Here is a 25583-nt window from a genome sequence, read left to right as displayed (position 1 = left end):
CATGATTACTTTCTCTTCTAATGAAAACCTACACTCCTAGTACTTGTCAAATAGCTTTTGGTATTTGGATTTTGTGAGAGTTTTTGTAGTTATTGCTTTTCTAATTTCCAAAAATGAGAATAGCCGCCTATTTTTCTGATTGTCAGTGTAACCTAAATATATGAATAAAGTGAAGATCACCCATTTCCCCAGCAAACAGAGATAGCCACTGCATACAAACCAGAATCATTCTCTATAGAAAGTTTTGCAACTTTGCTATTTGTTTTTGTTTTCACTTAATAGGGTATCTTAGACATCTCTTCATTTCAGCAAATATGGATGTATCTCATTACTTTTAATGGTTATGTACTATCCTGTTATATTAATATACCATAACTTATTCCCATTGTTGAATGTTTAGTTGGTTCTGATTTTCTTTTAATATTATAAATAGTGCTGCTATTAAAATATGGACAAACACAAGATGAATTTATAATATGATTTCCTTAGGCTATCTCTTAGATCTGACATTACTATGTATACAGGTTTCCCCTGCTATCCAGAAGTATAGCATTCCTTTGAAACCTTTCATAAGCCCAGGTGGCATAAGGGGAAGAAGCAATTACCTTAGGACACATCTTGCTAATGGATGCACAAAAAGTAAATTGAGATAAAGCACAGATGCTTACAGACATAGTTCACTGCTGTGGCGGCTTGATGTTGAGTGGCACTTCCGGTGCCACCGTTGCTGCTCAGGGTGTGCGCTGCTTCTGTAACAGCTTGCTGCAAATGCTTTTCACCTTCTTTTTCCTGTGAAAGCGAAAATCCTTTTTGGATTTCTTTTGGTTAGCCAAAACAGGTACTAATGTAGGTCTTTCATGAAAGCTAAAGTGGCATAAAGTGAACTTTCAAAAAGCTGGAGATACCTGTTTTTACATTCCCCAGTGGTGTGGTGTGTCTGTATCCTTACCCATTTGATAGGCAAACATTGGAACTCTCCTTTTTCCAATTTGCGTTAAAAAAATTCTATTGATGTTGCACCTTCAAAGAAGACTTCTTGAGTGAAAAGCTGGCCTTACTAGTTGATTGGCTAGGTTTCTTGTGTTTATCTGTTTTTTAAATTGTATCACTGCTGGGATTTCTTTGATATATTTTCTGTTTCTGTCTTTGCCCAAGTTTCCTATTGTGGTAGTAGTATTTTTTCCATTGATATGTTTTGAGCTATTGGACTCTTAACATAGTAGTGTTAACATAATCCTTTTTCATATATGATGCAGTTTTTTTTCAGTTTGACATGTCTTTTAACTTGAGTGATTTTTTTGGTCAAATATAGTAACTTTTAAAAAATAAGATTTTTTTTCATGCCTAACTCCTTTGAATTAATGCTTAGATCATTGGTTTCATGGTTTTAACCTTTTTCTAATGGGATTTGGACTCCAAATTTGCTGCTAATCACCACTTTATGTTTATCCCACAAATTTGGTACTTCATATCTTCATCTGACATAGCAAACATTTTTTTCTAATACTTGTGATTTATTCTTTGACCATTGTTTTGTTTAGGTGCTATTCAATAATTTCCAAATGTATGGTGATTTAAAAATTTTTTTTAGTTTTTGTACAATTTTTAAAGATTACTTTCCATTTACAGATATTACAAAATATTGGCTATATGCCCCATGTTGTACAATACGTCCTTGAGCCTATCTTAACCCAGTAGTTTGTACCTCCCACTCCCCCACCCACCTATTGCCCCTCCCCCAAGATTTTTTTTAACTGTTCTTAGGTTAGTATTATGTTTAGAAAGACCTTTTCAATTTATGATCGCAAAAGCCACTACCTAAATCCTCTTCTGGTGCTTCGATGGATTTTTTTAAAAAATTTAAGTATTTAAATCTGTCTGGAATTTATTTTGTTATTTATTATTTTATTTAGTTTATATTTCACAATATGTCTAGCTAGCTATTCAGTACCATTCATCCACTTGAAAACCACTGTTTTGAAAGGTCACCATTTAAATTCCTTTATATTCTTTGCTCTATCTTGGGATTTGTGTCCTTTCAGTCTTTGTCAATTTACTTATATACCAGTCCCATCTGGATTTAATGTAACTTTATAATATACTCTCATATCTATTAGGGCAAGTTCCCCTTAACGGCTGTTTTTCAGAATTTTCTTGATTGTTGTCACCCATCATTTTTTCCATTAGAATTTAGAATTTCTGTTTCTGTTATTAACATTACAGGAAATCTCAAAGACATAAAGAGAAGAAATGAAGTCTTGGGTCTTCTCATCTCCTTTAGTGTTCTAGGAGATTCCCAACCTGAAGTTGAATAATGACCAACTAAGATTTTTTATTCTTTTTTTCACCTCCGCTTCCCCAGAGTGAAATAAAACCACACTGGAAAAAAGTCATCATTACTGAGTTAGCATTTGGTGGCTATTAAATTTACCTTGGTTTGAGAGACTCTTTTAATATCCAAAACTATATCTATCCTTGTTACTATTTTTTTTTGTGGGGACCACACCACACACCATGTGGGATCTTATTTCCCCAACCAGGGATTGAACCCGTGCCCCCTGCTGAGGAAGTGCGGAGTCTTAACCACTGGATCTCCAGGGAAGTCCCATCCTGTTACTATTAATAGAATTAAGTAATGCTATAGCATGAAATTAGTATATCTTATGTGATAAAGCATGGGAGAAATATGTTTGATAATCTTTCAACTTTTTAAAAATCTTTTTTTCCAGCCACCTGTGTTTACCAGTTTCCAAGACTATGTTACTGGGCTTCAGACTTTAATTTCGAATGTTGTGGATCATATTAAAGGACTTGAAGCACATCTAATTGCACTTAAACTTGAAGAACTTATTTTAGAAGACACTTCCCTCTCACTGGTAAGAGACTACATGGTAAGAGACTATAGTTGATCAGCAATAAGTTATATATATAGATATTCAAGTGTTCTTATTGTTATCACAGGGACAAGTTAATTTTCAATTCATTATTCTCTCCTATGGGACTTGTGATTAGAAGGTGCCTGGCACTGGTTTTTTGCTGTGGTCTTGGTGGTGGTGGTGTCTCCTCCCCCTTCATCCCCCCTCCCGCTTTCCACCTTTGAATACATTTTTGGGGGTGTTCTTTTACTGTGAAAACAACTGATGAATTGTTGAGGAGTAGAATTAGTATTGTCCCTGTTTTGAGCACCATAGGAAACCAGCCATACTTTTGAGATTCAGGGACAATCTCCTTGACTGAGAACTTACCTGCTGTTGGATTGGCTGGTTTCTTTGCCAGCCCAGCAATTATCACATGGAAAAGGAAAGATGCTGGACATCAGAACTAATTATGTCAGTAATAATGAGGCCAGAGCAAGCCAGCAAAAAAGGAATGGAAACAAGTACGGAATCAAAGGTACTAGTCAGTTTTCTCCTGATCATTATTTTAAGCTAGTTTCTTAAAATTCTGCTAGCAAAATCCCTGATAAAGTCTCACTTTAAAAAATGTGGATTCTTTTTAAAAAGTTAGTTAAATAAAACAAACAAATGGTGTCAGGTGAGTTAACATGCACCAGCTTGGAGTAGGTTTAGGATTTTGATAGGAGCCAGAAGAGCAATGGTGGAGCCACCTGATTCTGGCTAGTTGTTCCAGTGATGAAACTCCGATCGTGAGGAAATGCTTTCCTTGAGTAGTTTGTCTGACCTAAGCCTCTGCTGATGAGGAAGCTCATCCAGCAGTCTGAGGGCAGGCATCATCCTAGCCTAAGACCTCCACCCAGGCCCTTCTAGGGAAGGGAGTGAATGGAATCTTGCTTGGCACACCAGCTTTAAAAGGTTGTAAGCCCCTCTTTTGTAAAATGTCAACATGTTAGAGCTTTGAAAAAAGGGCTTACTGTGGGAAAGGGCTCAGAACATTTAACATTTCCAAAGACTGATTAAAGAAAGCAGACAAGTGTTGGCTAGAAGTTTGGTTTTAGCCAGTTAAGCTATGTATTCAACTGTTTTCTTATGTACATTAGAATGAATATAGACTTCAGTGGTAATTAGAGGTACTGATTGATGGATTATTAATTCTTTAGTATTTTTGTCTTCCTTTTTTTAAGCCTTACATTGTTTTGGAAAGTAAAATATGTACATGGTAAAAAAAAAAATTCAAAGAGTAAAGAAAGAATATCCAGTGAAATGTCTCCTTTTCATTCTAACCCATTCCCTAGTTCCCTTTTTAGAAGGAACTGCTTGTTATCAATGATTTCTTGTGTAATCTTCCTGAGTTAGAGAACCCATTTACAAGTACGTTATGACCGTGCCCCTCCCCCCCACATCTTGCCTTTAAACACAAATGATAGCATATTATACATATTGTTTAGTCTCTTGTTTTTGTGTTTAGTCTCTAGGAGATCATTACATATAAGTAACTTATCTACCTTGTTCCTTTTAACTGCTCTGTAGTGTTTCACTGTTTCTTTACAGACAAATATGTATGCTTGTTACAAGAGAATTAGAAAATAGAGAGTAGCACCTCCCAGTTCCCAGCCCCAAATGAGTCCCAGTCCCACCATCCAGAACCACCTCTACCTCTCCCTCTTCTCTATCCCCTTAACACATTTGTGTCTGCCATTAGCCTTTATGACTTCCAGGTACTTGGTTACCCAGTAAAGGCCTAGTAATTAAATCCTTGTGAAACTGGTACATCCCAGGCAGGAATCTGCCTTCTTCCCCCATGTACATGCCAAAAGGTCCTTGCTGGTCCTTTTGGACCCCTTTTACCTATAAAGAGATCTGGTAATTCATAGTAGTAGATTTGGAGCTGTTTAACTTTTGACTTTTTAGATTAAATGCAAACTCATTCTGTGCTCTAAACTCCCATCCCCTTTTGTGAATAGTATAGAAAAGTAAGAACTCGAAATTATAGTACCTATTTTTTAAAATCTTAAGGATTGCACACTTGGACAGATGTCACATTGCTTCATGTGGTTGGGCTTTGCTGGACATCTTTGAGATTTTCAATAAGTAGATATAAATTTATTGAGCTCACTATTGTTGAGCTTAAAGCTTGTAGAGATATAATGATCAAAGACCTGGCTGTAGAGTAGAGCGATGCATACAAATTACTAAATTGGAGATACAATATAGGCACAAAAATCTGAGTGAGTCAAAAAGAGTCTCACTGGAAAGGGGACATTTGAGGATTAATAAATTTTCACCAGGCAGACAGGAATGGAGGAAAGGAATCCCAAGCAGGAGGAGGCACAGACAACAGCACAGAGGCAGGAAAGTGAATTGTGTGGTGCACCATGAGTCATTTGGCAGAGCCAGAGCCCATGGTGATTTCGGACGCAGGCAGCAGTAAGCGGCAGCTTGCAGCAAGCAGCAGTGAGCAGTAGCAGGAAGCAAGATCTTAGGTCCCAGACCAGGAGTCCTAACCACTGGACCACAGGGGCCAGCAGCTAGGGCCTGGGGCCCTAGTCCTTACGTGCGTTGGCAAGAAAGAATTCAGGCAAGGAGGCAGAAGGTAAAGAAAAGTAAAAACTTTATTGGAAAAGTAAAGTACATGCAGAAAGATGCACGGGCGAACTCAGAGAGTCGTGCCTTTGGGAAGTTTAAATCCTTTATAAGGTGTCAGTCTTCCGGGTCTTTGTCTTCTTTTTGGCCAGTTGTATTGTTTTTACCCCAGGGCTAATTTGTTTCTGGACACTCCCCTGGGTGCGCACGCACCCCTAAGTTAAGATGGATCCCACTGCAAAGGCCTCTGGGAGGAGATGGCAGGACTTACTATGGTCTGGCATCTCCTGCCTTTTTGACGCTGTGTAGGCTTTTGCGCCTGCGTAGTGTTTCCCTTGCCCCAAGGATGGGAAGTGTGTGACCTCTGGATCATTTAATAGGGTTTAGTCCCACTCTGTCCCTGCCATAAAAATGCCCAATGTCCGGTTATTTACCCTGTTCCTGCTGCTGGTTTTTATATTGAGGTGCACATCTCGAAATACAGACAGGAGTCCAGTCATAAACATGTAGTCCTGGAGCCCGTTTGTCTCTTGCTTCAGGAAGTGTAAACAGGGACTGGTAATGAATGTCCGGCCTGGAGCTCATCTTCTCACCCCATGAGGTGTGAACAGGAGGCCAGTTGTAAATGCCTAGCCTGGAGCCCATCTATCTCCTGCCTCAATGGTATGTGGGAAGGACTGTTGGATTCAAAGGTGACAGGCATAGTAGCCCTGCTGTTGTCAAGAGGATTGAGTGGTTGTTCTTGTTGAAAGATCTATCTGCCTCCTGAAATGAGGAATAAGATTTCTCATTTTGATTATTCTAGAGGTTATCCTTAACTCTGGGCTACTTTCTAGATTTTCCAAGCCCTGGTTCTGTCTTCATCTTTTGACCTTGGAAAAGTCGCTTAACCTCTTTGGGCCTCAATTTCTTTATTTGTAAAATGGAAATCATAATAATGTTAACGCAAGCTCACGTGCCCAGTGCACAGTGAGCCCAAACAAACTGAAACGTTGGAGTTTGGAGCAGAGAAAGGTTTATTGCAAGGCCATGCAAGGAGACGGTTGGCTCATGCCCTGAAAGCCCAGAACTCCCTGAAGGGTTTCAGCAAAGCATTTTTAAAAGCCAGGTGAGGGAGGAGGGTCGCAGGGTGTGTGATCAGATCGTGCACAGTTCTGTGATTGGCTGATGATGGGGGAACAGGGTGGTGTCACAGGGGTTAACTTTATCAGTCCTTAGGCTCCAGGAGGCCTGGGGGCTCTGTGCTCATGGTCATCAAGTAGTTAACATCTTCCATTTGGTGGGGGGATTGATTTCACATCTGCAAAACAATTCAGGAAATTTGCATCAAATACTGTTATCTAGGTACTTCAGAGAAGAGCTAAAGCAGAGGATATGGGGGAAGGCCTGTCCCAGGAAGGCCCCATAGTGCCCTGCTCGGATACAATAATACCTACTTCATAGGGTTGTAGTGAAGATTAAACAAAACAATAATGGCTTTATATTGCCTTATTTTGTTAAAGTCATGATACATATAACATACTGAGCAGCACCGGCCACCAAATATTGGATCCATGTAGTGCTCAGTACTTTCTTTTGGGTTTAAAAAAAAAAAAGAAAAAAAAAACAACTTCAGTTCCATTTACATTAGGTTCACTTTTTTCTTTCCTTCCTTCCTTTCTTTCTAAACTTGAAACACAATGAACAAGGCCTCTGGAGTACTACCTCTAGTCCTGGTCCCCTTTCCTCTTCCCTAGCGGTATCCACTGAAACTGGTTGTATGCCAAGACACCCCCCCCTCCTTTTTAAAATATTTATTTATTTTGGTTGCACCAGGTATTTGTTGCAGCATGTGGGATCTTTTAGTTGCAGCATGTGGGCTCATAGTTGTGGCATTCGAACTCTTAGTTGTGGCATGCGTGTGGGATCTAGTTCCCGAGTAGGGATTGAACCTGGGCCACCTGCATTGGGAGCACGGAGTCTTATCCACTGGACCACCAGGGAAGTGTCCCCCTCCCCACCCTTTCTTAAAAAAAAATCTGGTCTTAATGTAACTTTATAATGTACTCTAACATCTGTTAGGTGTTTTTAAAGTAAATTATATACACTTTATTTTATTCAAAAGCATTGTTTTTTTCACTCAACCAATATTCAAGGTTCTGTTCAGGCTAATGCATCTAGATCAATCTTGTTCTTTTAAACAACTGTATAGTGTTCAAAATATGAATGTACCACAGCCATTGGACATATTTTTAGGTTGTTTCTGTACATTTGCTTTTACATATAGTACTGAATGAAATATATTTGTGTACATACCTTTTTATGCACTTGTTGGGTCATAAAGTGTGCTTATCTGGTTTCTTTTGGGCTTTAAAGTACTGCCAACTTCAGGTAAAGCTAACCAGTTTTCAGGCAACCTTCTTTCTGTGTTTGAACACTCCATCCCCTTTATTTTTTGTGCTTTCTACCACAGGTCAAACGTGCAGCAAATATTTAACTCACATATTTGAGCAGCCTTAGGAAAACTGGTCTTTTTTAGTTGTTTGGCCTCTGGAACACGATCGTGGACTTTGTCAATATGGAGGGAGGCCTGTCAATATTGTAACTAGAAAAGATGATACTGGTAAATTTGATGCCTTTAAAAAGTGGCTGTGATAAGTCTAAATTAATAATAAATTTCTACTTTTTTTCCGATGAAACTAATAATAAGAAATCTCAATTTTTCTACTTTGTACAGCTCATAACAAAATAGTAGTGATTTTATGGCTAAAGTACTTAGTAATAATTTTCTAACTTTTTTTCTTGATGAAAACTAGAAATGAGAAATCTCGCTTTTCCAACTTGATATAATTTATAACAAAGGTTACTTGAAAGATTGGTAATGCTAAAGCAACAGGGGTCTCAGTGAAAAGTCACATGGAAAAATATACATCTGTGATGAGTTTAGCCATCTTTGCATTTAATGAAATTGAAAATGACCCACTCTATTCTGATAGAACTTGCAGTGAGACCAGAGGTAGTGGTAATTTTAACTTATACCTGAGGATCTCTAATCTGGGGGAATGCTTTCTGAGCAAGACCACTAATTCTTGTTTCCTTTGTAGGAAGAGAGAAAATTTTCAAAGACTGTACAAGGGAAGGTACAGAGCAGTTACCTGCACTCACTTCTGGAAATTGGGGAGCTGCTGAAAAAAAGACTTGAGACTACAAAGAAACTAAAAATTTAAGTTAGTGTGAACCACAAGCACTGATGACTCTACAACAGAAAATGACATCATCTTCCCAGGCAAAAGCTACATCTGGTTGACCATCATTTTAATCCAGAACTTCCTCATAAAATGCATGAAGGACTTTGATCGTGAATTAATTTTTTAGGTATTAAATGTATACAACTGATTAAATTATTGTATATAAACCAGAAGCAGGACCCTCATCTGGGTTTGACCACTTTTTATACATGTTCATATGCATATGGCAGCCACAAGAGAACCCCACTCTTCTTCTTCCCTTCTATCACCAGAAACATCTGGTGGGGTGGGGGGAAAGCAGCAATAGAAATTAAGCATAAAGCATTGACCTCAGAGCAGCTGAATGGCCCTACCATTATATCAGTGCGTGTTTTGGTCTGGTCCTTGAGCCTTAGGAATCAGAAAGCAGAAGAAGAGGGGGACCATGATTGGGAGCAGGCCTTCTTTCCACATTAGCAGTTTAGTTTTGAGGCTTCCTCAAATGCTTGGCTCCCACAGAACCCAAGGCAGGTACCCAAAGGGCCTCAGATGAAATTTGGCATAAGCACCTGCCACTGAAGGACATCACTCAGATGCCCACAGGCTGTCTTTTTTCAGCTTAATAATCCCAGTGGCCGAGACATCCCCATCCTAGCTCCTGTGAGAGTTAAATCAGAAGTAGCCTTCTGTTACCTTACAGCTGTTTGGAGGGGAAAGTAATGCAGACCACTTACAAGCCTGCTGAGGACTAGCTTGCTGTCTTTCGTCTATTTGGGAAAGATGGGAATCACTGTTTTAAAGAAGAGAGGTGTACATAATTTATGCAGGCAAGTCTAATACCAGTGTTATTGGTTTTGTGAGCTATATATATATGTATATGCTTTTACATATATACGTATATTTTCAACCATATATACATGTATATGTAAATGTATATACATGTATATATGCTTGAAAGATTTAATACTTTAGTGTTTTGTAAGTGGGAGGTTTGGGAAGGAAGAAAGGAAGGAATGTATATTAATATGGATTTAACCTAGGTTTTAAGATTTAGGCTGGCAAAAGAAATGTTATCAATTGGGCTTGAGGTTCAGTTTACTTTTTTCACACTTGAGAATTATTACCAGGATGGTGTTTACGTTGTTCATCTGGAGCTCCCCAAGACTGTGGCTTCAGAGGTTGGTTTGACAGAAGAGATAAACATTGCTCTTGAAAATGTTACACATTTTATACAACTGCTTTGGTAACTTTTTTGTGTTTGAATCTGTGCCTCTGTTTTTGGTCTTTGTTACCCAAATACCGTTAAAGTTAGTAATTCTGAAAAGCAAAGAATTGAATTTGATGAGGAAATTCAAGTATCTGATGGAGGATTGGTCTTGAAGACCTTCAAGGTCCTGCCAACTCACTTCTCCAGTGAGATGTGATACTTTTTTCTTTTAAAAGCAACCAAAAAAGAGCTTGGAAAACCTCTGTATGCAAAGCAATTGCATTTTGTCCCTATCATTTTGACTTTCTTAGATTCACAATTTGGTGGGGTGATTAATAACTGTCTCAACTTATAGGGAAACTTTTTTGAAAATTACTGAATTACCTGGTCAAAATAAGACTTGTTGGAGATCCTAGTCTATTCAGTAATTTAATAAAAAGTTTTGATGTTAATTGGTAGCCACAACTGTCATACCCCATCCCAAAAGAAAAGAACTGCCTTGAACAAGATGAATTAAAAATTCTGATTGATTCTGAATCTAACTTAATAACATCATAATTTCATAAAACTATGGTCTATTTAGATGGAACTTTGTGTATGGGGTTGGGAGTATGTGTGTATGGCATGTGTTCTTGAAATGATGTTTCTTTGAATATCCAAAATTACTATACATAGAAATAGAAATGTTCTTTAAAACAAGTCTATTAACTGACAGTGATCATTCTAGCATATGTGTGCTCAGTGGGCTGGCCTTGGTCCTCAGGGACAGTGTGTGACTCCAGTGGTCTACCTACCTAGTCTCTTGCCTAGGGGCATCTGGGTCCTCTACTGGTTTTAGTGACAGATAATGTTACGTTGGGGTTATGCTTCCTTTGTTACATGTTGATTTCCCTACTAAATGTAGCATTTCAATTAGATCCAACCTCTTACATTTTGAGATAATTGTAAAAAGAATGAAATTATGCAGAAATGGCCAATATCTTTTATTGATCTGTTCTTTTGGAAATTGTCATGCACTATAAATTGTGTACAGTTAAAAAAAAAATATATATATACACACATATATTCTTACATGAGTAAAAAGCACCCTCTCCAGCAATTGTATGTAATTGGTATTTGAAGAGAATTCCCAAATAACTCATTGCTGCTGCTGCTGCTGTTTTTAGTTTGTGTGGGTTTTTTGTTTTGTTTTTGTGTGGAAAATTGATATTTAAAAAAAAAAAAAGGAAAGGAGAAAAAACACGACTACTGTTTACAGACTGAAAAATTACTGCTTTTTATACTACTGAGATCCTAAGTTAAGACTCTCCAAAGCAAACATTTGGTTTAAATCATTTATCTGATGTGGATAAAAGGTAGAGAACTTTTTAGTGTTCTCCACATAATGGAAAATGTACAAATGCCTAGCTGTGTTGCCCATCAATTTTGTATATTTTCATAATTTTAATTGTTCAAAATTGCATTATATTTTGCAATCACTATGTTCAATCTGGATTTGTCTTTCATTCTAACTTTTAATATAAAAAGGGGTTTCAATGTATCTACAGCCTTGTTATTGAAACTCTTCCTACTTTTTTGCTGTGATTTATTAATATGGGAAGCATGTATTCTTCCTTCTTCAGAATTAAGTGAAGCATAGCAAATCTACGTTAAAATGGATGGGTTAATTTATTTAAACACTTTGATCTTAAGTTGGCATTTCTGCCTGGTTCATTTTTGTTCAGATTCCTAGAAGCCACAAGCTTTTAAATGGTATAAGTCGTCTCAATTTTGTATTGTTATATTCCTCAGAAAGATGGTAATATTTGTGAATTTAACATTATTCCAAGGCCACTGGTTATTTTGTTTAAAGTACCTTGCGTGCTCGCATTCATTAATTCAACATTTATGTGTTGAGCACTTATTTACTACGTGCCACATTCCGTGTTAGGCTCTGCTGATATAATGGTAAATGAACTCTATATCCTAGTTAGTGGCTGAAGTGGGGGAAGAGACAATAAAAATAAATATTAGTTTGTAATTAAGTCCTAATTAATAAAATATGTCAGGATATGTGACACGTGGGGTCACAAGAGGACCTCTTGAGTGGTGCCATCTGACCTGAATGATGAAGAGTCAGCCATGGAAAAGCGAATACAAGTCAAAGGCCCCAAGGCAGGAAACTGCTGAGCATGTTCCAGTGACTGTAAAAAAAGGCTCAAGTGCCTGGGACTTAATGAAAGGAGCGGAAAAGGGGTACAAATTGAGATAGAAGGTGCAGTGGCGATTAGAGCAATCAGGATTTTGTAGCCAGGGGAAGAAATGAGATTTCTACATTTAGTGGGAAGTTACTGGAGGATTGCAGGCAGGCTGATGACATGATTTGTCCAAGGGTATGTGAACCCATAGATCATTTATCTATGGGCTGAGATCATTTATTCAGACACACAACACAGTAGAAAGAAGAGCGGTTTGTTTTTCCTCCTAGTTTCCTTTCTGTCTTATGATACTAAATGCCCTTATTTGAGCCCTGAAAAAGTTTTTGCCTGCTTCTTCAGTTATGAATTAACTCTACTCCAACATTCTCTTTTTCCTTTAACAAAAAGTGGGCACTTGGATATACCTCACTGCCATTTTTGACTTTCCCCAGAAGGTGGGCTCAGGTTTATACTTTTTCATGTTCCCTGTTTTTCAGATGCTGTCACTGCCTCGATGCAGACATGTATTTCATAGCAACAAGTGGAGGCCAAGCAACCATGAGCCAAATGCTTATAAAAATTAGTTGTGGGGTACCTATAGCAGTTTATGCTTGAGGAACAGAGCTTTTTTGCAACCTCAGCTTCCATGTATCTCAGCAAAAGTGGGTCCCAGGTAATGTACTATTTTCCATATGAGAAAAGCAGTTATTGCAGATAAGGCTACTAAGACCACCCAGTGGGGTTAAGGGATAGATTCAAACTCTTAAGCACCGATGAAATGAGCTAAAATCCACAGTGTCCCACGTCCCCCCTCCCCGCCTCATACACACACTCCATCTCACATTCTTCATCTTGATGGCCATGTTCAAATTCTCAGATTCTGTCTTGGCTCTCTTATCGAATAATCAATCTCTCCTGAAGCAATTCAAACGCCTACATATATATATATATTTTATGTGTGTGTGTGGCACCAATTAGCAAGAATTATTAGTAAATTAAAATTGTCCTTGGCACTGTTTGAGAAAACTTGCAGGTTCCTTAGAACAGGATTCTTCATATTGGATCCAGGGGCTCATGTGCTTCAGTTTATCTGGAAATTCCCTTAGTCTGATTAGTAGCATCTGAGCCACAATATTAGTGATTATATGCTAAGAAGAAGAGGGAAGGAATCCATTTGATGTGTTAGGGAAGATTTTTATGTGGCATATGCAAATCACTACAGATTCTAAACTAGAAACAGGGAGGGCCTATCTTTAATGAAAAATACTTCACACAAAGAGCCTCTGATGTATGATAATCTACTCCTGTCCAATAGCCTGTGTTTCTTCAACTCAAGACCCTAGGCTTATAAATAATGATACCCAGCATGGACCCATCCAATGAAGTACCCGTGGATGTGTTGCCCCTTTTCTTTCTCTTACAATTGAGATGAGACCACATTCAGGGACGGAATGCATTTAGTTTTAGAGTTCTCTCCCTACCTGTCACTTGTCTTATTCTGATTTCCATAAGACAATGAATACTTAATTCTTTGGAAGTGACCCTGTTTTAGGTAGATGAGAAAAAATTAGAACAGCTCAAGCAAGTTTACCAGTGAGAAACATGCAAAAAGATCTTACAAGTTTTTCAATTAGAATTGAAATAATGAGTAGGGGACATATTGACATTGTTGGGCCTAATATATAGTTATTCTTTTGTCAAATGTTAAGAGTATCTATGCTGGCTATGTCAGGTGTTTAGGTTTGAACATCTTTTATCTAGTTTATTTGAACTGTTAGCTTAAGCTGCACAATTTTTTTTTGTTCCATCCAATTAAACACATGGGTTTTCCTGCATTTTTTGTTTCCAGTGATTTTAAATACCCAATCTGGCTGAAATGGAGGAACATAGGCAATCTGAGGTTTTATTTGCCAACTCTGCTCAACTTAAATTTCTTTATGTGGGTGCAATTAGATATATTTCAGGAGCTGCAGTTTGATATTTTCAAATAGTTTAATATGAAAGTTTGGATGTTAACATGTAGCTTACTATTGCAGATTATTGCTCATCACTCCTAAGAGATCTGAAAGTCAGTACAATGCTCTCTGCTTTTTAAAAGTTAGTACTTATTGAGTAACTAACAGTGACAAAGTGACTTAGATGGAAAACTATCCCTTTCTAAAAAAAACTTTCAATTGGACTGAATTGTATCATTTAGCTGTCTAAATCCAACTCTTAAAAAAACCTACCAGGTTATATTGGTAAAACTAAGAATTTGCTGAATGTATCCCATGGAGTATGGAAAAGAACTATACTGCCATTCAATTTTAAGGACCAGAAAATGGACAATGCCTTTTACCACTCGCAATCAGTCCACCTGAATCTGAACACCTGTGGAAAGTAATAAAGGTAGGCCTTGAGCCGGGACTAGTTTCCACAGTGTTACCAGGGTAGTCTGTTACCCTGGTAGAGCAGAGTCCACACCACCTTAGATTAAAAAATAAATTCAAAGGAGAAAGCAGGTCATAGGCCAAAGTATAATTTGTAAAAGAAAACTGAATGGCTTCAGGTCCATTTAACCAAAACACAGAAACTTTAATTGAATCAGAATTATATCTGTCAAAAACCTGGGCAGTACACTCTTCTTTATAGCACCAATTCCTTCTGAGGGGGAATTTCACAAGCCATCTGAGTAAATGTTCCAGCTATACCCGACTGGTTACAGAGATGTTCCAAGCATAGTCACACCAGCATCAATATCTGGGCATACTCACAGATTTCTGGTTTAGTGCCACTTTTCCTACCACTCTCTTATATCCCAGGAAGATCTCACAGCCAGCAGGTAGCTTACCCCTCCCCACCCCACCAAACCCTTGAAAACCCTGGAGTGCCTTTTCATAGCTCCTGCTTCTCGGCCCCCTTCTTCTGGAAGGCAGTCAAAATGTTTAGGCTCTTCTGGAGCTCTTCCTTCTTCCCATCGCTCATCTTGTTCTTCTCAATCAGCTTGGTGATCCGGGTCATCTCTGAGGCTGGGAAGTCCTCACCGTGGTCTAAGATCTTTCCCATGATCTTAAGGTATTGCTCGGCCCACTTCTTCTCAGCCTCCTTCACACTTGCAAGGTTGTCCTGGCCCTGCTTCAAGAGGGCCTGGCGGGCCTCCATACCAGAGGCCCTGATGAACTCTCCAGCAAGGGTGTCATACGCAGGCAGGCAACCAGGCATACCTAGGTAAACCCCATGTCCCTTTAGCCAGCGCTGGATGGCTCCAACCTTAACTGCCCCACTATATAGGACTGGGTTCTCAAAGTCCCCATCCCGGAAGAGGTAGAAGACTGGGTAGTTCTCCTTGTCCAGCTTGTACTTCTCACTCAGCTCCATATTCAGCTTGTCACCATAATCTGTGAATAGAAACCAGAAACAAGGAATAAGACATGAGGAAGGTATGGCAGGAGGTTGCTGTGAGGCCCATCTGAGCTGAGGGGAAGAAGAATCTCGGCTGTTTGAATTCCTCCTCTGCTACTTCCTACCCATGTGGCATTAGTCAAATCCTTTAATCTCTCTGAACTTCATTTTCCTCATCTGAAAAAGGGGAATTCTGCATATTTATTATATGCCCACTATGTGCCAGGGACTGCTCTAAGTGCTGGGGACTTAGTTGTGATTTAGAGTGATTAAGAGCATCAAGCTCTCTCACCTCAAGGAGCTCATACTCTTCAAAGAGTGAGAAGAGAGATAATCAACAAATGAACCAAAGTGATTAGTGCTATGACGAAAATAAAATGGTGATATGACACAGTGACTGGGTGAGAAGGCCCACTTTGGGCAGTCATGGAAGGCCTCCCTGTGAAGATGACATGAGCTGAGGGACCTGAATATGTAGGAGACATATCAGACACATCAATAGCAGACACATCAATTTGTGGGAAAAGTGTCTCAGGCAGAAAGGACTGCAAGTGCAAAAGCTGAGGCAGGAATGAGCTGGGTATATTTAAGGATTACAAAGTGTAGTCTGGCTGGAGCTTAGTGAATGCGTGGTAGGTAACGAACTCAGTCCCTACCATTTGAGGGCTGTTGGGAAGACCCAATGAGGGGATATGTGCACTTAACCTGGCAGAGTTAAGTGTTTAGTATGTGGTAGCTGTTAGTATTTGCTATGTCTTTCCCAAAAGGCAGTAGCAGCCCCAAGGGCTACAACTGGTTTCTTACACCTGGCCAAGAAGAAATGGCCAAGACCACCTATTACTGGGTAGTAGTATAGGAAGTGCGGGGTTCCAATCCTAGTTCTGGCACTTTATAATCCTGAGCAAGTTACTCTAAGCATCTGTTTCTTCATTTGGGGAGTCATAAAACTTTCTTCACAGAGTTGCCACAAGGATGACATACATGTAAAACACTTAGCACAGTGGCCTGGCACATAATAAACATTTCAGAAATGTCAGCTATTGTTAATATTATTAAAGCCCCAAAGGAGTGGACTCACAGTTGAGTTAGACTTGATCGACTGCCCTGAAGAAGTGTGACAGCTACTTCTATCCAAGACCAGACTCAAGAGCTCACTAGGGAACTGTGGCATCTCAGCTGGGAGGAAGCAGAGAGGGAAGAACCTACTGCATTCCTCCTAAGAATACACACTTAGGAGGAGTTCTGAATGAGCCCCTTGCTACCCCACAGCCTGAGACAAATCATTTATGCTCCTTGAGCTTCAGTTTTCCTCAAGTATAAAAAGGAGATAATGCATCTCGCTTCTCAGGCGAGGTTCAAGTGAAAATTAAAAATGCAATGTCTGTGTACATTTTTACAGACTGAAAAACCACTAAATGTTGGCAACTATGTATTAAAGTTGTCCCTATCATTGAGAGCTACCCTTGGTTTAGTGGCAGCTCTGGTGGATTTGAGCTAAAGCCCAAACCCAATAGTTGTGGTACAAAAGAGCTGAAATGAAGATGGAAAAACTGACTACGCTGTCCCCGAGGAGGCAAGGCACCCCCTCTGACTACAGTCCCCTGCAAGGAGAGCACCAAGCTCTCAAAGTAAGTTTGATGTCAGTGTGGGTGAAGGGTGAAGGATGGTGAATTCCCTCCCCTCAGGCACCTGCAAGGCTGAGCTGAGGTTCTGTGGTCACAGAATCTGCTCAAGCTAAGCTTGCCGTGGGTACCAGACTCCTTGAGAGGACATGACCCCATTTATACTCCTCGTGTGTGGCTCAGACAGAAAGGCACTGGGTATTCCCCCTACAAGTAGGGAAATAATTCCTAGTTTCCTCCCCCTCTGCCCTCCTCAGTCATCCCAGACTTGTCCATACCTGAGATGCCCACCTCTGCCACCAAGAGATCATCGCTGGAAGCCGAGTGTTCAGCCAGATGCTTGAACTCATCCTGCTTCTCACCATAGGGGTACTGGGTGTCAAACTTCACCAAGACGAACTTGCTTTTGGGAATGACCTGAGGGCATACAGAGCTGAGCAAGTGGGGGTTCCCAAGGACCTTTGGGGCTAATTCCCTTTCCCAAGGGACCCCTGTTTAAGAAACATAGTGGAAAACAAGCCCACAAGGGAGACAAGCTCTCATATACTAACCTTCATTCATTCATTCACCATCGATTCACTTAACAATTTGACGGTGTCTACTATTGAGTACCCCATTAAGTAGTTGCTCACACTAATCAAACTGTCTGGAACAAACAATGCTATAGATGTACTAAGGCCTTCTCCTCCAGTGGCCCTTTTGGTAAGGCTAAGGAAATGCATCCTTAGCACACGCTACGTTGGCCCCCGTCGTGCCCATCATCCCAGGGGCCTTTCTCTGGCAATGAACCAGAAATCTGACCCAAACCAACCAACCGTCTATAAAGGAGTTGGCACCGCGGAGGATGCTCTGGCTAGGAAGTCCAGAGTTTGCACTCTGCAATTTCAGGGCTCATAGGAAGTTGCTGAGAGGCCAGGCTTGGGACAATGTCCCCTCCCTACACTACAGTTTCCTTGAAGTTAGATCTCTAAGACCTAAGCTGTCAGGGTCCAGACTTCTATTTCAGTTATGGTAAAATTTACATCACAGGGATTTATTACATTAACTGTGTTGCACAACCATTACTAATATCTAGTTCCAGAACATTTTCATCACCCGAAAAGGAACCACATATCCATTAAGCAGTCATTCCCCAATCCTCCTTCCCCCAGCCCCCGGCAACCACTAATCTGCTTTCTGTCTGTATGGATTTGTCTACTCTGATGGACTCATAAAATAAGTGACCTTTTGTGTCTAGCTTCTTTCACTTAGCATAATGTTTTCAAGATTCATTCATGTTGTAGCATGCATCAGTATTTCATTCCTTTTTATGGCCAAATAAATATTCCATTGTATGGATATATCATATTTTGTTTACCCATTCATCAGTAGATGGACATTTGGGTTGTTTCCACCTTTTGGTTATTTGTGAACAGTGCTGTTATAAACATTTGTGTACAAGTTTTTGTTTGAACACCTGTTTTCATCTCTTTTGGGAATATACCTAGGAGTGGAACTGCAGGGTCATACAGCAATTCTATGTTTAACTTATTGAGGAATTCCAAAACTTCATTTTGATGGTTTCACCCAATGCATAGATTTTATCTAATAAGCTGCCTCTGGTTGGTAGTACAGCCTCCCCTCCTCCTACAACTTTTAATTTTTCTAATCAAAGTCATCACTACGGGTTAATTTTTCATCACAGGCAATCCCTGCCATAATTAAGTCAATCTGACATCAGTCCAGCTTTTGTTAGTCCTTGTTTCTTACTGTGGGTTGCTGTCCATTTCGTTTTAGGTTTTAAAAAATATTTAACAGCGCCGGAGGACACAAGGGAAGAGGGAGAAGGGACCAGAACAGGTAATCTTTAAGTGGTCACTGACCCCAAAAAGTCTGAGTTCTGCAGTCTAAGAGCAGGGAAGACTTAAAAATATAAATCAGATCACATCCCTCTGGCCCATTTGGCCTTATTTCAGTTCAACACACCAAACATTCCCACTCAGGGCCTTTTCATTTGCTGTCTCTGCTGGCTGGAGTGCCCTTTCCCTGGTTCTTTCCATGGTTGTCAAAGCTCAGTTCAAATGTCCTCTCCTAACGGGGAGGCCTCCCCCACTCATACCATCTAATTCTGCTTCATTTCCATCATACTCTAGCAGGCTACTTTCTTCACTGCATTAACCACTCTCTGAAATCCTTATTTGCTTGTTGCCGGTCCTCTCCACTAAAATATAATTTATGAGAATAAGGACCGTCTCTGACCTGTTTTCTGCTGTATTATCCCTCGTGCCCAACAGTGCCCTGGCATGTGGCAGATGCTCCGAAAATATCTGATAAATGAACAAAACCAGGGCAGGCTTTGATAGCAGATGCTACATATCCAGGGAGAAAATTTTATAAAAGAACACATGAAAACCTAACTTCAAGGGGCCTACCTTTATATTATGGAATAATATTAATAATCATACAGTGGTGTAACACTGAAATAGAATTGAGAGGCCTTCATCTTTTATTTTCACCATTCTTAGCCATCAGCAGAATGGTTTTGAATGGCAAACATTTGCATAGCTAATTTTTTCTTGTTCTTTTACTCAACCTGTACCTCTTAACTGCTTTAGAAATCTCTCTCGGGACTTTCCTGGTGATCCAGTGGTTAAAACTCCATGCTTCCAATGTAGCGGGCACGGATTCGATCCCTGGTCAGGGAACTAAGATCCCACATGTGGCACAGTGCGGCCAAAAAAAAGAGAAAGAAATAGAAGTCTCTCCTTTCTTCATCCTTGAGGAATCAGCTCCAACATAACCTACATTTAGTTAACTTGCTTCTTCAATGTATAGATGAATTCATTATTCATTTATTCATTCAATAAAAAGGTAGTGAGGACCTAACATGTGCCAGGCACTGTTCTAAGTGAACACAGCAGTAAAGAAAACAGACAGGGTTTCTCATTTAGTGATGGTAAAGGGCAAGAAACAAAAAAAGACACTGGAAATCACTGAAAGGCAAAGCATGGAACAAGTCTCCTGGATATGGTAACCTTAGGAAGCTCCCCTTTTGCTCAATAGTGATGGAAGAGAGTGAGATTTAGAAAGGGACTGGAGAAAACATTTGTTCATTCATTCGACAAATTATTATTGAGCATCTTCTATGTAACAGGTAACCTGCTAGGTTGTGCAGATGATCAGTGAACAAGATACACAAGGTAGTTCTTCACAAGCATATAATATTCTAGTGTGGGACACAATACACTAGACAAGAAAAAAAAATCAGTGATGCGTGCTCTACAGAGAACTCAAACAGGGTAACGTGACTGGCACTTTAGACTGGGGGAGGGGGAAATGTGAGAAGGTAACATTTAATCCAAGCCTGAACGACGAGGAGCAACCAGCCTTTCAAAGATTGGGCAAAGAATGTTCTAGTCACAAAGAACTGCCAGTACAAAGGGCCTAAGGCAGTAATGAGCTAGGAACAGCCAAAAGGACAGAGGGCACGGCATGTGTGGTTGGAGCAGAGGGGACAAAGAGGAGAATGGTTAGGAGATGAGAGGAGAGGGAAGCAAGGGCCAGATCACATAGGACTTAGGCTACTGGACTGAGAGGCTCCAGAGTGAAAACAGGGAGGCTAGTGAGGAGGCTACAAACCATAGCGTAGACTAGAGTGGTAGCTGTAAAGATGGAGACACACCAATTGATTAGGAAATACTACTGTTACAGTGCAGTTTCCCTCTAAGTCACATTTGGTCTGTGATGTTACCCCATATCCATGTTTGGGTGGTAGGGGTGTCACTTTGCCAGGAAAGCCCCCCAAAGCAAAGGGTGCTGTGGGGTGTGTGCCTGACAATCAGCCAGTCATACCTACACTTTTAAATTCTTGTAACTTTGCATTCAGTGAGCCACAGGTGCCAACTCCACAAGGAACCCTTTCGAAAATACGAAGAGTTAAACCACTTGAGATAGATTTAGAGATTTAGAGCTCCACTTCTTGGTTTCACTTCCCAGCAATGGGTACAAATAAAGAAAATAAATTAATAAATCTCAACACTTAGCTTGCCCATCTCATAGGCGAAGTTAAAAAGGTGCCAGTGGGTGTAACATTAAGGGATTGGGACTGCATTCAGCCTACAATATTTCCAACGTCCATTTACCGAGGCCAAGACCCCAATTCTGTAAATATGAAAGCGGGGGTAGAGGCTAATCCTTCCTTCCACGTCTCGACCCGATTTTATTTGTCACCAGGCCCAATACACTCACTGTAGGGTGGTTGAACCGAAGCTTATTCTTAACTCTCGCACTTTTTAAGGAGACGCAGAATATCTGAACAGTGGCTGCAATCCAAGCCAAAGGGAGAAGGGCGCTGAAACGCAGGCTAACGAGCCGCGTTTCCACCCTTGCCCCACCACAGACGGGTGGCGTCCGCCTAGTACCGCCCTCCGAGTCTCCTACTTGGGATTTGAGGATTGGATCTCGCCCGGCACCGCCCTCTTCCCATATGCGACGGGAAGAGGCACCCGGCTCCCTCGGCTGCACCTCTGCAGTTCTCTTGCAAAAGAGGAAGCAAGTGCAAATACTGCAAAGGTGCGCAGGGACCCTGGAACACGTATGCTCCATGGTCATGATACGGCCTCGGCCCAGACTCCAGCAGTCCTACAGGACGGTGGGAAGTCACGGGATTGTCGCTACAGACCACCTCCTGCCAGCTCTCTGTCCCCTGTGTCCCCCACGGGTGCGCGCTCCCCTGGGCAGTCTGGCTGCACCTGCGCGCTATGTCCCCCGCCCCGTTACCTTGTAGAAAGTGATTGTATCCAGGGGAAGGGCGCCCTTGGTGTGTAGGCCGCTGCCGCCTTGCGGAGCAGAGAGGAGCAGGAGGAACAGGAGAAGGGGAAACAATTGGGAGAGAGAAGCGGCGCGGGGAACGGCGGCAGCCATAACGCCGGATTCTCGCAGTAAGAACTAGGAAGGCTGTAGTGGAGCAAGCGCGGAGCCGGGAGTCACGTGGCTAGGAAGGCGGGCACGGGTGCGCGCACGTGTACAGCCAGGCCGGCTCACTCCGGCCTAGGGTGAGAGGGAGGGGCCACGTGAGGGGCGGGGAAATGGAGCTGCCGCGCGTGCGCACTCGGCGAAGCCCCCAGAGGGCATAAGGTGAGCGGGCCTGGCCGCGTGGCAGTGTGGGGGATGGACGGCAGTGCCGGGGAGGCTGGGGGAGGGGAGGAGGAAGAGGAGGAAGGCGAGACTGCCGCGCACGCGCACGCGCACGCGCACTCAGCGAGGCTTGCTACCAGCCTGCTCTTTTCCCGTCCTCCTCCGCGTGAGCCGCGGCGCGAAGCGCGTGCTCGGCGTCCTTGCAGCTCTTCGATGGCTATCCTCTTTTTCGAAGATGACGAGGCCAGCCGTCATTTCTTCCTGCCTTTGGTCCGTCAGGCAGTCGGTTGGGACCTGTTGCTACCTTCGGTTAGTCTGTCAGTCTGACTGTGCTACTACCCCTCAGTCAGTCATACTCCTCTCCCTCCCTTAGCCACGACTCGAGTTGGTCAGTGAGACTCAGCTGTTCGTCAGTATGGCAGTCAGGGCCACTCCTGCCGCTTCCCAGTCCGATATGAGACCTACTCTATGGTGAGTGCCTCACCAGGGAGGCTCCAGGCTACTATAAAAACAGGCTTCCCTGAAAGATGAGTACCCGTCGAGCTGTGTCCTAGGCTCTCTGAAGATATTTTTTAAAAAAATCCTAGTAATTCTCTTCAACAGGTGTTTGTTCAGGATAGTTTACACCACATCCTGGTTTTTGCCTGCGGGAATACAGAATCGAGAGGAAAGAGATAGCAGTGTACTGAACAAACTCAGTGGTGGAAGGAGATGTGGGAATAGTAATATAACCATTACAGTGTAATCGGTAGAAAATAAGACTATATTACAGTCTCGTGAAAGCACAAATGGAGATTCAGTCAGCCCTGCTCAGGAATGTCAGGGAAAGTTATAGACGGGAGATGACTTTTGAACTGGATCTTGAAAGAAGAGGAGGTGTTTGCAGGGCAAACACCAAAGGATATATCTAGCAAGGGGGAAAGCATGATGAATCTGTGAAGGTAAATGGGCACGTTTGTAAAGGGTCTTATCAAGCTAAAAGGTTTGGAGCCACCAGAGGCTGTAGCTAGGAGAGTGACGTTAGATTTGCTGTCACTCAGGAATAAAGGGGATGCATTGGAATGGAGAAAGCTGAGGTCAGGGAGGTTCACTGCAGTAGTCTAGGTGGGAGAGATTAAGGTCCTGTAATAGGACCTAATAGTAAAGATGAAAAGGTGAGGTTGGAATTGAGAAACTTTTATAGGGTAGAATTCACAAGACTTAATGAACAAATGGATATGCTGGCAAGAGAATAAATTGTAGAATGCATTATAAGGGGCTTAGCACCAAGTTAACCATTGCATGTATCCAATAAATGTGTGTGTAGGTATGTATGTATGTATAAAGTAGTCATCAAAGATAATAGCCAATCTTGGGCAGCCAGTTTAGATAGAAATTTTGAGAGTCCTGTGTGTATGTGTGTGTGTGTGTGTGTGTTGGGAAGGTTCAGAAAAATTTATTTTGAGTTTGCCCTAATAAATTATTAAATAAAATGCACCACATAGACAAATGAATAGAAGTTAGAAGAAGGGATAATTACTGTGAGCTAAGGTGGTTAAAGAAAGCTTCATGTAGGAGGTGGAAACGGAGAACATTTTAGGTGGAGAACAAGTGAAAAAAGAGCAGAAGTGGAAATGAGCATGATGTTTTGGGGAATGACTGGCTAGCTTGAGGGAGTTCTCAAAACGGTAGATAGTAAGACAGTTTTAAGCCCAGGTAGGGGAGAATCTTGAAAATCAAATTAGGAAATTGCTATTTTGTCCTGTAGTCAATAAGGAGCTATTATCCACTTCTGAGTGTATAAATGCTTTGAGCACATCTACGGTAGTTACTATGATTGATCAGGAGTGACTTTTTAGTCATGATTAGTTTAGAAGTAGGTTTTGAAAAAAGTGCAAGAAGTGGATTGGTTGGAGAGGGAAGGGAAATATTGGTACTTTTGTGATGAATTGCAAAAGTGCAGAAATTGTCTTAATGCTGCCTTTTAATAGTGCCCTGGTCCCAGTCAGTTACCTCATGGTATAATTAGATTCTTGGCTTCAGGACCGTGACAACAACAATCTACACAAATAAGCCAAGTATAACTCTCCATATTTAGGAAGTCATAAAATCCCACAGTTGACTCTGTTGTGGAAAATCAAAAGGCTCACCCTGGGTGAGGTAGGAAGGAGGAGGTGGCAAGGCATGTTACTTGAGTGTGCATATGACTCAATGTAGCAGCTGGAGTAAGGAAGAAGGAAAATGGCATGGTCTGCTAAGACAACTAATACATAAATTCTCCCATCTTTTTTTCTAACGTCATCAAGCTGGTGAGCCCCAAGTCGCACTGACATCTTTGCTATTTCTCATATACACAAGGCATGTTCCTGCCTCAGACCCTTTGTGCTGGCTTTCTCCCTCTAGAACACTTTTCTTCAAGATATTCATATGGCCGGCTCCTTCATTTCCTTCAAGTCTTTGCTCCAATGTCAGCTTCCTAAGATCTACCCTGACCATACTTAAAAAAAAATCGCTCCTCCCTGATGCCTCCCTGCTTTCCATCTCCCTTCTCTCTGTTATTTTTTTCTCCATAGCACTCTTCAACTTAACATACTGTATAATTTGCTTATTTTCTTTTTAAAAATTGATTAATTAATTTGGCTGCATTGGGTCTTAGTTGTGGCACACGGGATATTTCGTGGCGGCACGCGGGCTCTTCGTTGCGGTGTGCAGGCTTCTCTCTAGTTGTGGCCTGTGGGCTCCAGGGCGTGCAGGCTCAGTAGTTTTGACGCACGGCTCTCTAGTTGTGGTGCATGGGCTCCAGAGCACACGGACTTAGTTGCCCCACGGCATGTGGGGGTCTTAGTTCCCCCACGGCATGTGGGGTCTTAGTTCCCCGACCAGGGATTGAACCTGCGTCCCCTGCGTTGGAAGGCGGATTCTTAACCACTGGACCACTTAAGGAAGTCCCTGCTTATTTTTCCAAGTATCTATTTCCTGTGAGGGATGGGTTTGTTTTTGTTTTTATTTTTGTTTTGTCTTTCTGGTTCACTGTTATATCCCCAGCACCTAGAACAGTGTCTGGCACATGGTAGATGCTCAGTACATTCTTGTGCAGTGAATAAATGAATCAAGTCAATGAGAGAGGAACTATTCCATTGCTGTCTCTCAAAATTCCATTGGTCCTTTCTGCGTTCCCTTCTTAGATCACATATTGTACTTTGGAGCTATCCCATCCCTTAGAGCTAATTGCTTTTCCCCTGCAGGGTTTTGGTGATATTAACACTAGTTTTTTGACATAGATGTCTTAATGAACACTCAAAGCAGATTTCATATTAAAAAATTGTTATAGAAGGAAAATTTACTCCACAGTATGATTTTCTCCAAGCCCCAACCTCCTTTAAGAAGCTTTCAATATTTTTTTAATAGCAGGATTA

At 41.3% G+C, this 25583-nt stretch overlaps 3 protein-coding genes and 1 long non-coding RNA gene across 18 annotated transcripts in view; 2 read left to right on the top strand and 2 right to left on the bottom strand.

Annotated features, from left to right (window-relative positions):
- The window catches only part of NAA25 (N-alpha-acetyltransferase 25, NatB auxiliary subunit), a 73487-nt gene extending 62054 nt beyond the window's left edge, over window positions 1-11433 (top strand). Inside the window, exons 23-24 of one of the 3 annotated variants that reach the window (XM_082417426.1) lie at window positions 2730-2876; window positions 8564-11433. In XM_082417426.1, coding sequence (XP_082273552.1) covers window positions 2730-2876; window positions 8564-8686 — 270 coding nt within the window. In that variant the 3' untranslated portion in view covers window positions 8687-11433. Of the gene's footprint in view, window positions 1-2729; window positions 2892-3183; window positions 3360-8563 lie in introns of those variants that run through there. The other 2 variants (XM_082417425.1, XM_082417427.1) reach the window with 2 other exon arrangements.
- LOC309639859 lies at window positions 6479-8557 on the bottom strand. Its single transcript, XR_014251892.1, has 2 exons — window positions 7962-8557; window positions 6479-6780 (listed from the first exon to the last, which is right to left on the bottom strand). It is a non-coding gene; the product is annotated as an uncharacterized lncRNA (long non-coding RNA).
- A 3186-nt stretch (window positions 11434-14619) lies between the features above and the next one.
- Window positions 14620-22104, bottom strand: ERP29 (endoplasmic reticulum protein 29). The gene is made up of 3 exons (XM_082417591.1): window positions 21832-22104; window positions 17352-17490; window positions 14620-15447 (listed from the first exon to the last, which is right to left on the bottom strand). Exons 1-3 carry the CDS (start codon window positions 21973-21975, stop codon window positions 14945-14947), a joined length of 786 nt encoding a protein of 261 aa, XP_082273717.1. The 5' UTR covers window positions 21976-22104; the 3' UTR covers window positions 14620-14944.
- The window catches only part of TMEM116 (transmembrane protein 116), a 225715-nt gene continuing 217628 nt past the window's right edge, over window positions 17497-25583 (top strand). For 8 of the 13 annotated variants that reach the window (XR_014251859.1, XR_014251860.1, XR_014251861.1 and 5 more), the window contains exon 1: window positions 22210-22497. Coding sequence is in view for 6 of the 13 variants with exons in the window: in XM_082417549.1 (XP_082273675.1) it covers window positions 22222-22497 (276 nt within the window). In the remaining 7 variants the exon portion in view is untranslated. The other 5 variants (XM_082417545.1, XM_082417546.1, XM_082417547.1 and 2 more) reach the window with 5 other exon arrangements.

Source organism: Balaenoptera physalus, assembly GCF_965194825.1.
Source record: "Balaenoptera physalus genome assembly, chromosome: 12".
NCBI classification, from domain to species: domain Eukaryota; kingdom Metazoa; phylum Chordata; class Mammalia; order Artiodactyla; family Balaenopteridae; genus Balaenoptera; species Balaenoptera physalus.
Note: the sequence above shows the minus strand (reverse complement) of the source record. Positions and strands in the feature narration are given on the sequence as shown.

What these genes read in the sequence shown, in the direction of transcription:
- ERP29 (XM_082417591.1), bottom strand. Translation starts at nt 21,975, where the DNA reads ATGGCTGCCGCCGTTCCCCGCGCCGCTTCTCTCTCCCAATTGTTTCCC. An exon ending in ATACAATCACTTTCTACAAG is followed by an intron (nt 17,491 to 21,831) that starts GTAACGGGGCGG and finishes GTATGCCCTCAG; the next exon opens with GTCATTCCCAAAAGCAAGTT. An exon ending in GGCAGAGGTGGGCATCTCAG is followed by an intron (nt 15,448 to 17,351) that starts GTATGGACAAGT and finishes TTCTATTCACAG; the next exon opens with ATTATGGTGACAAGCTGAAT.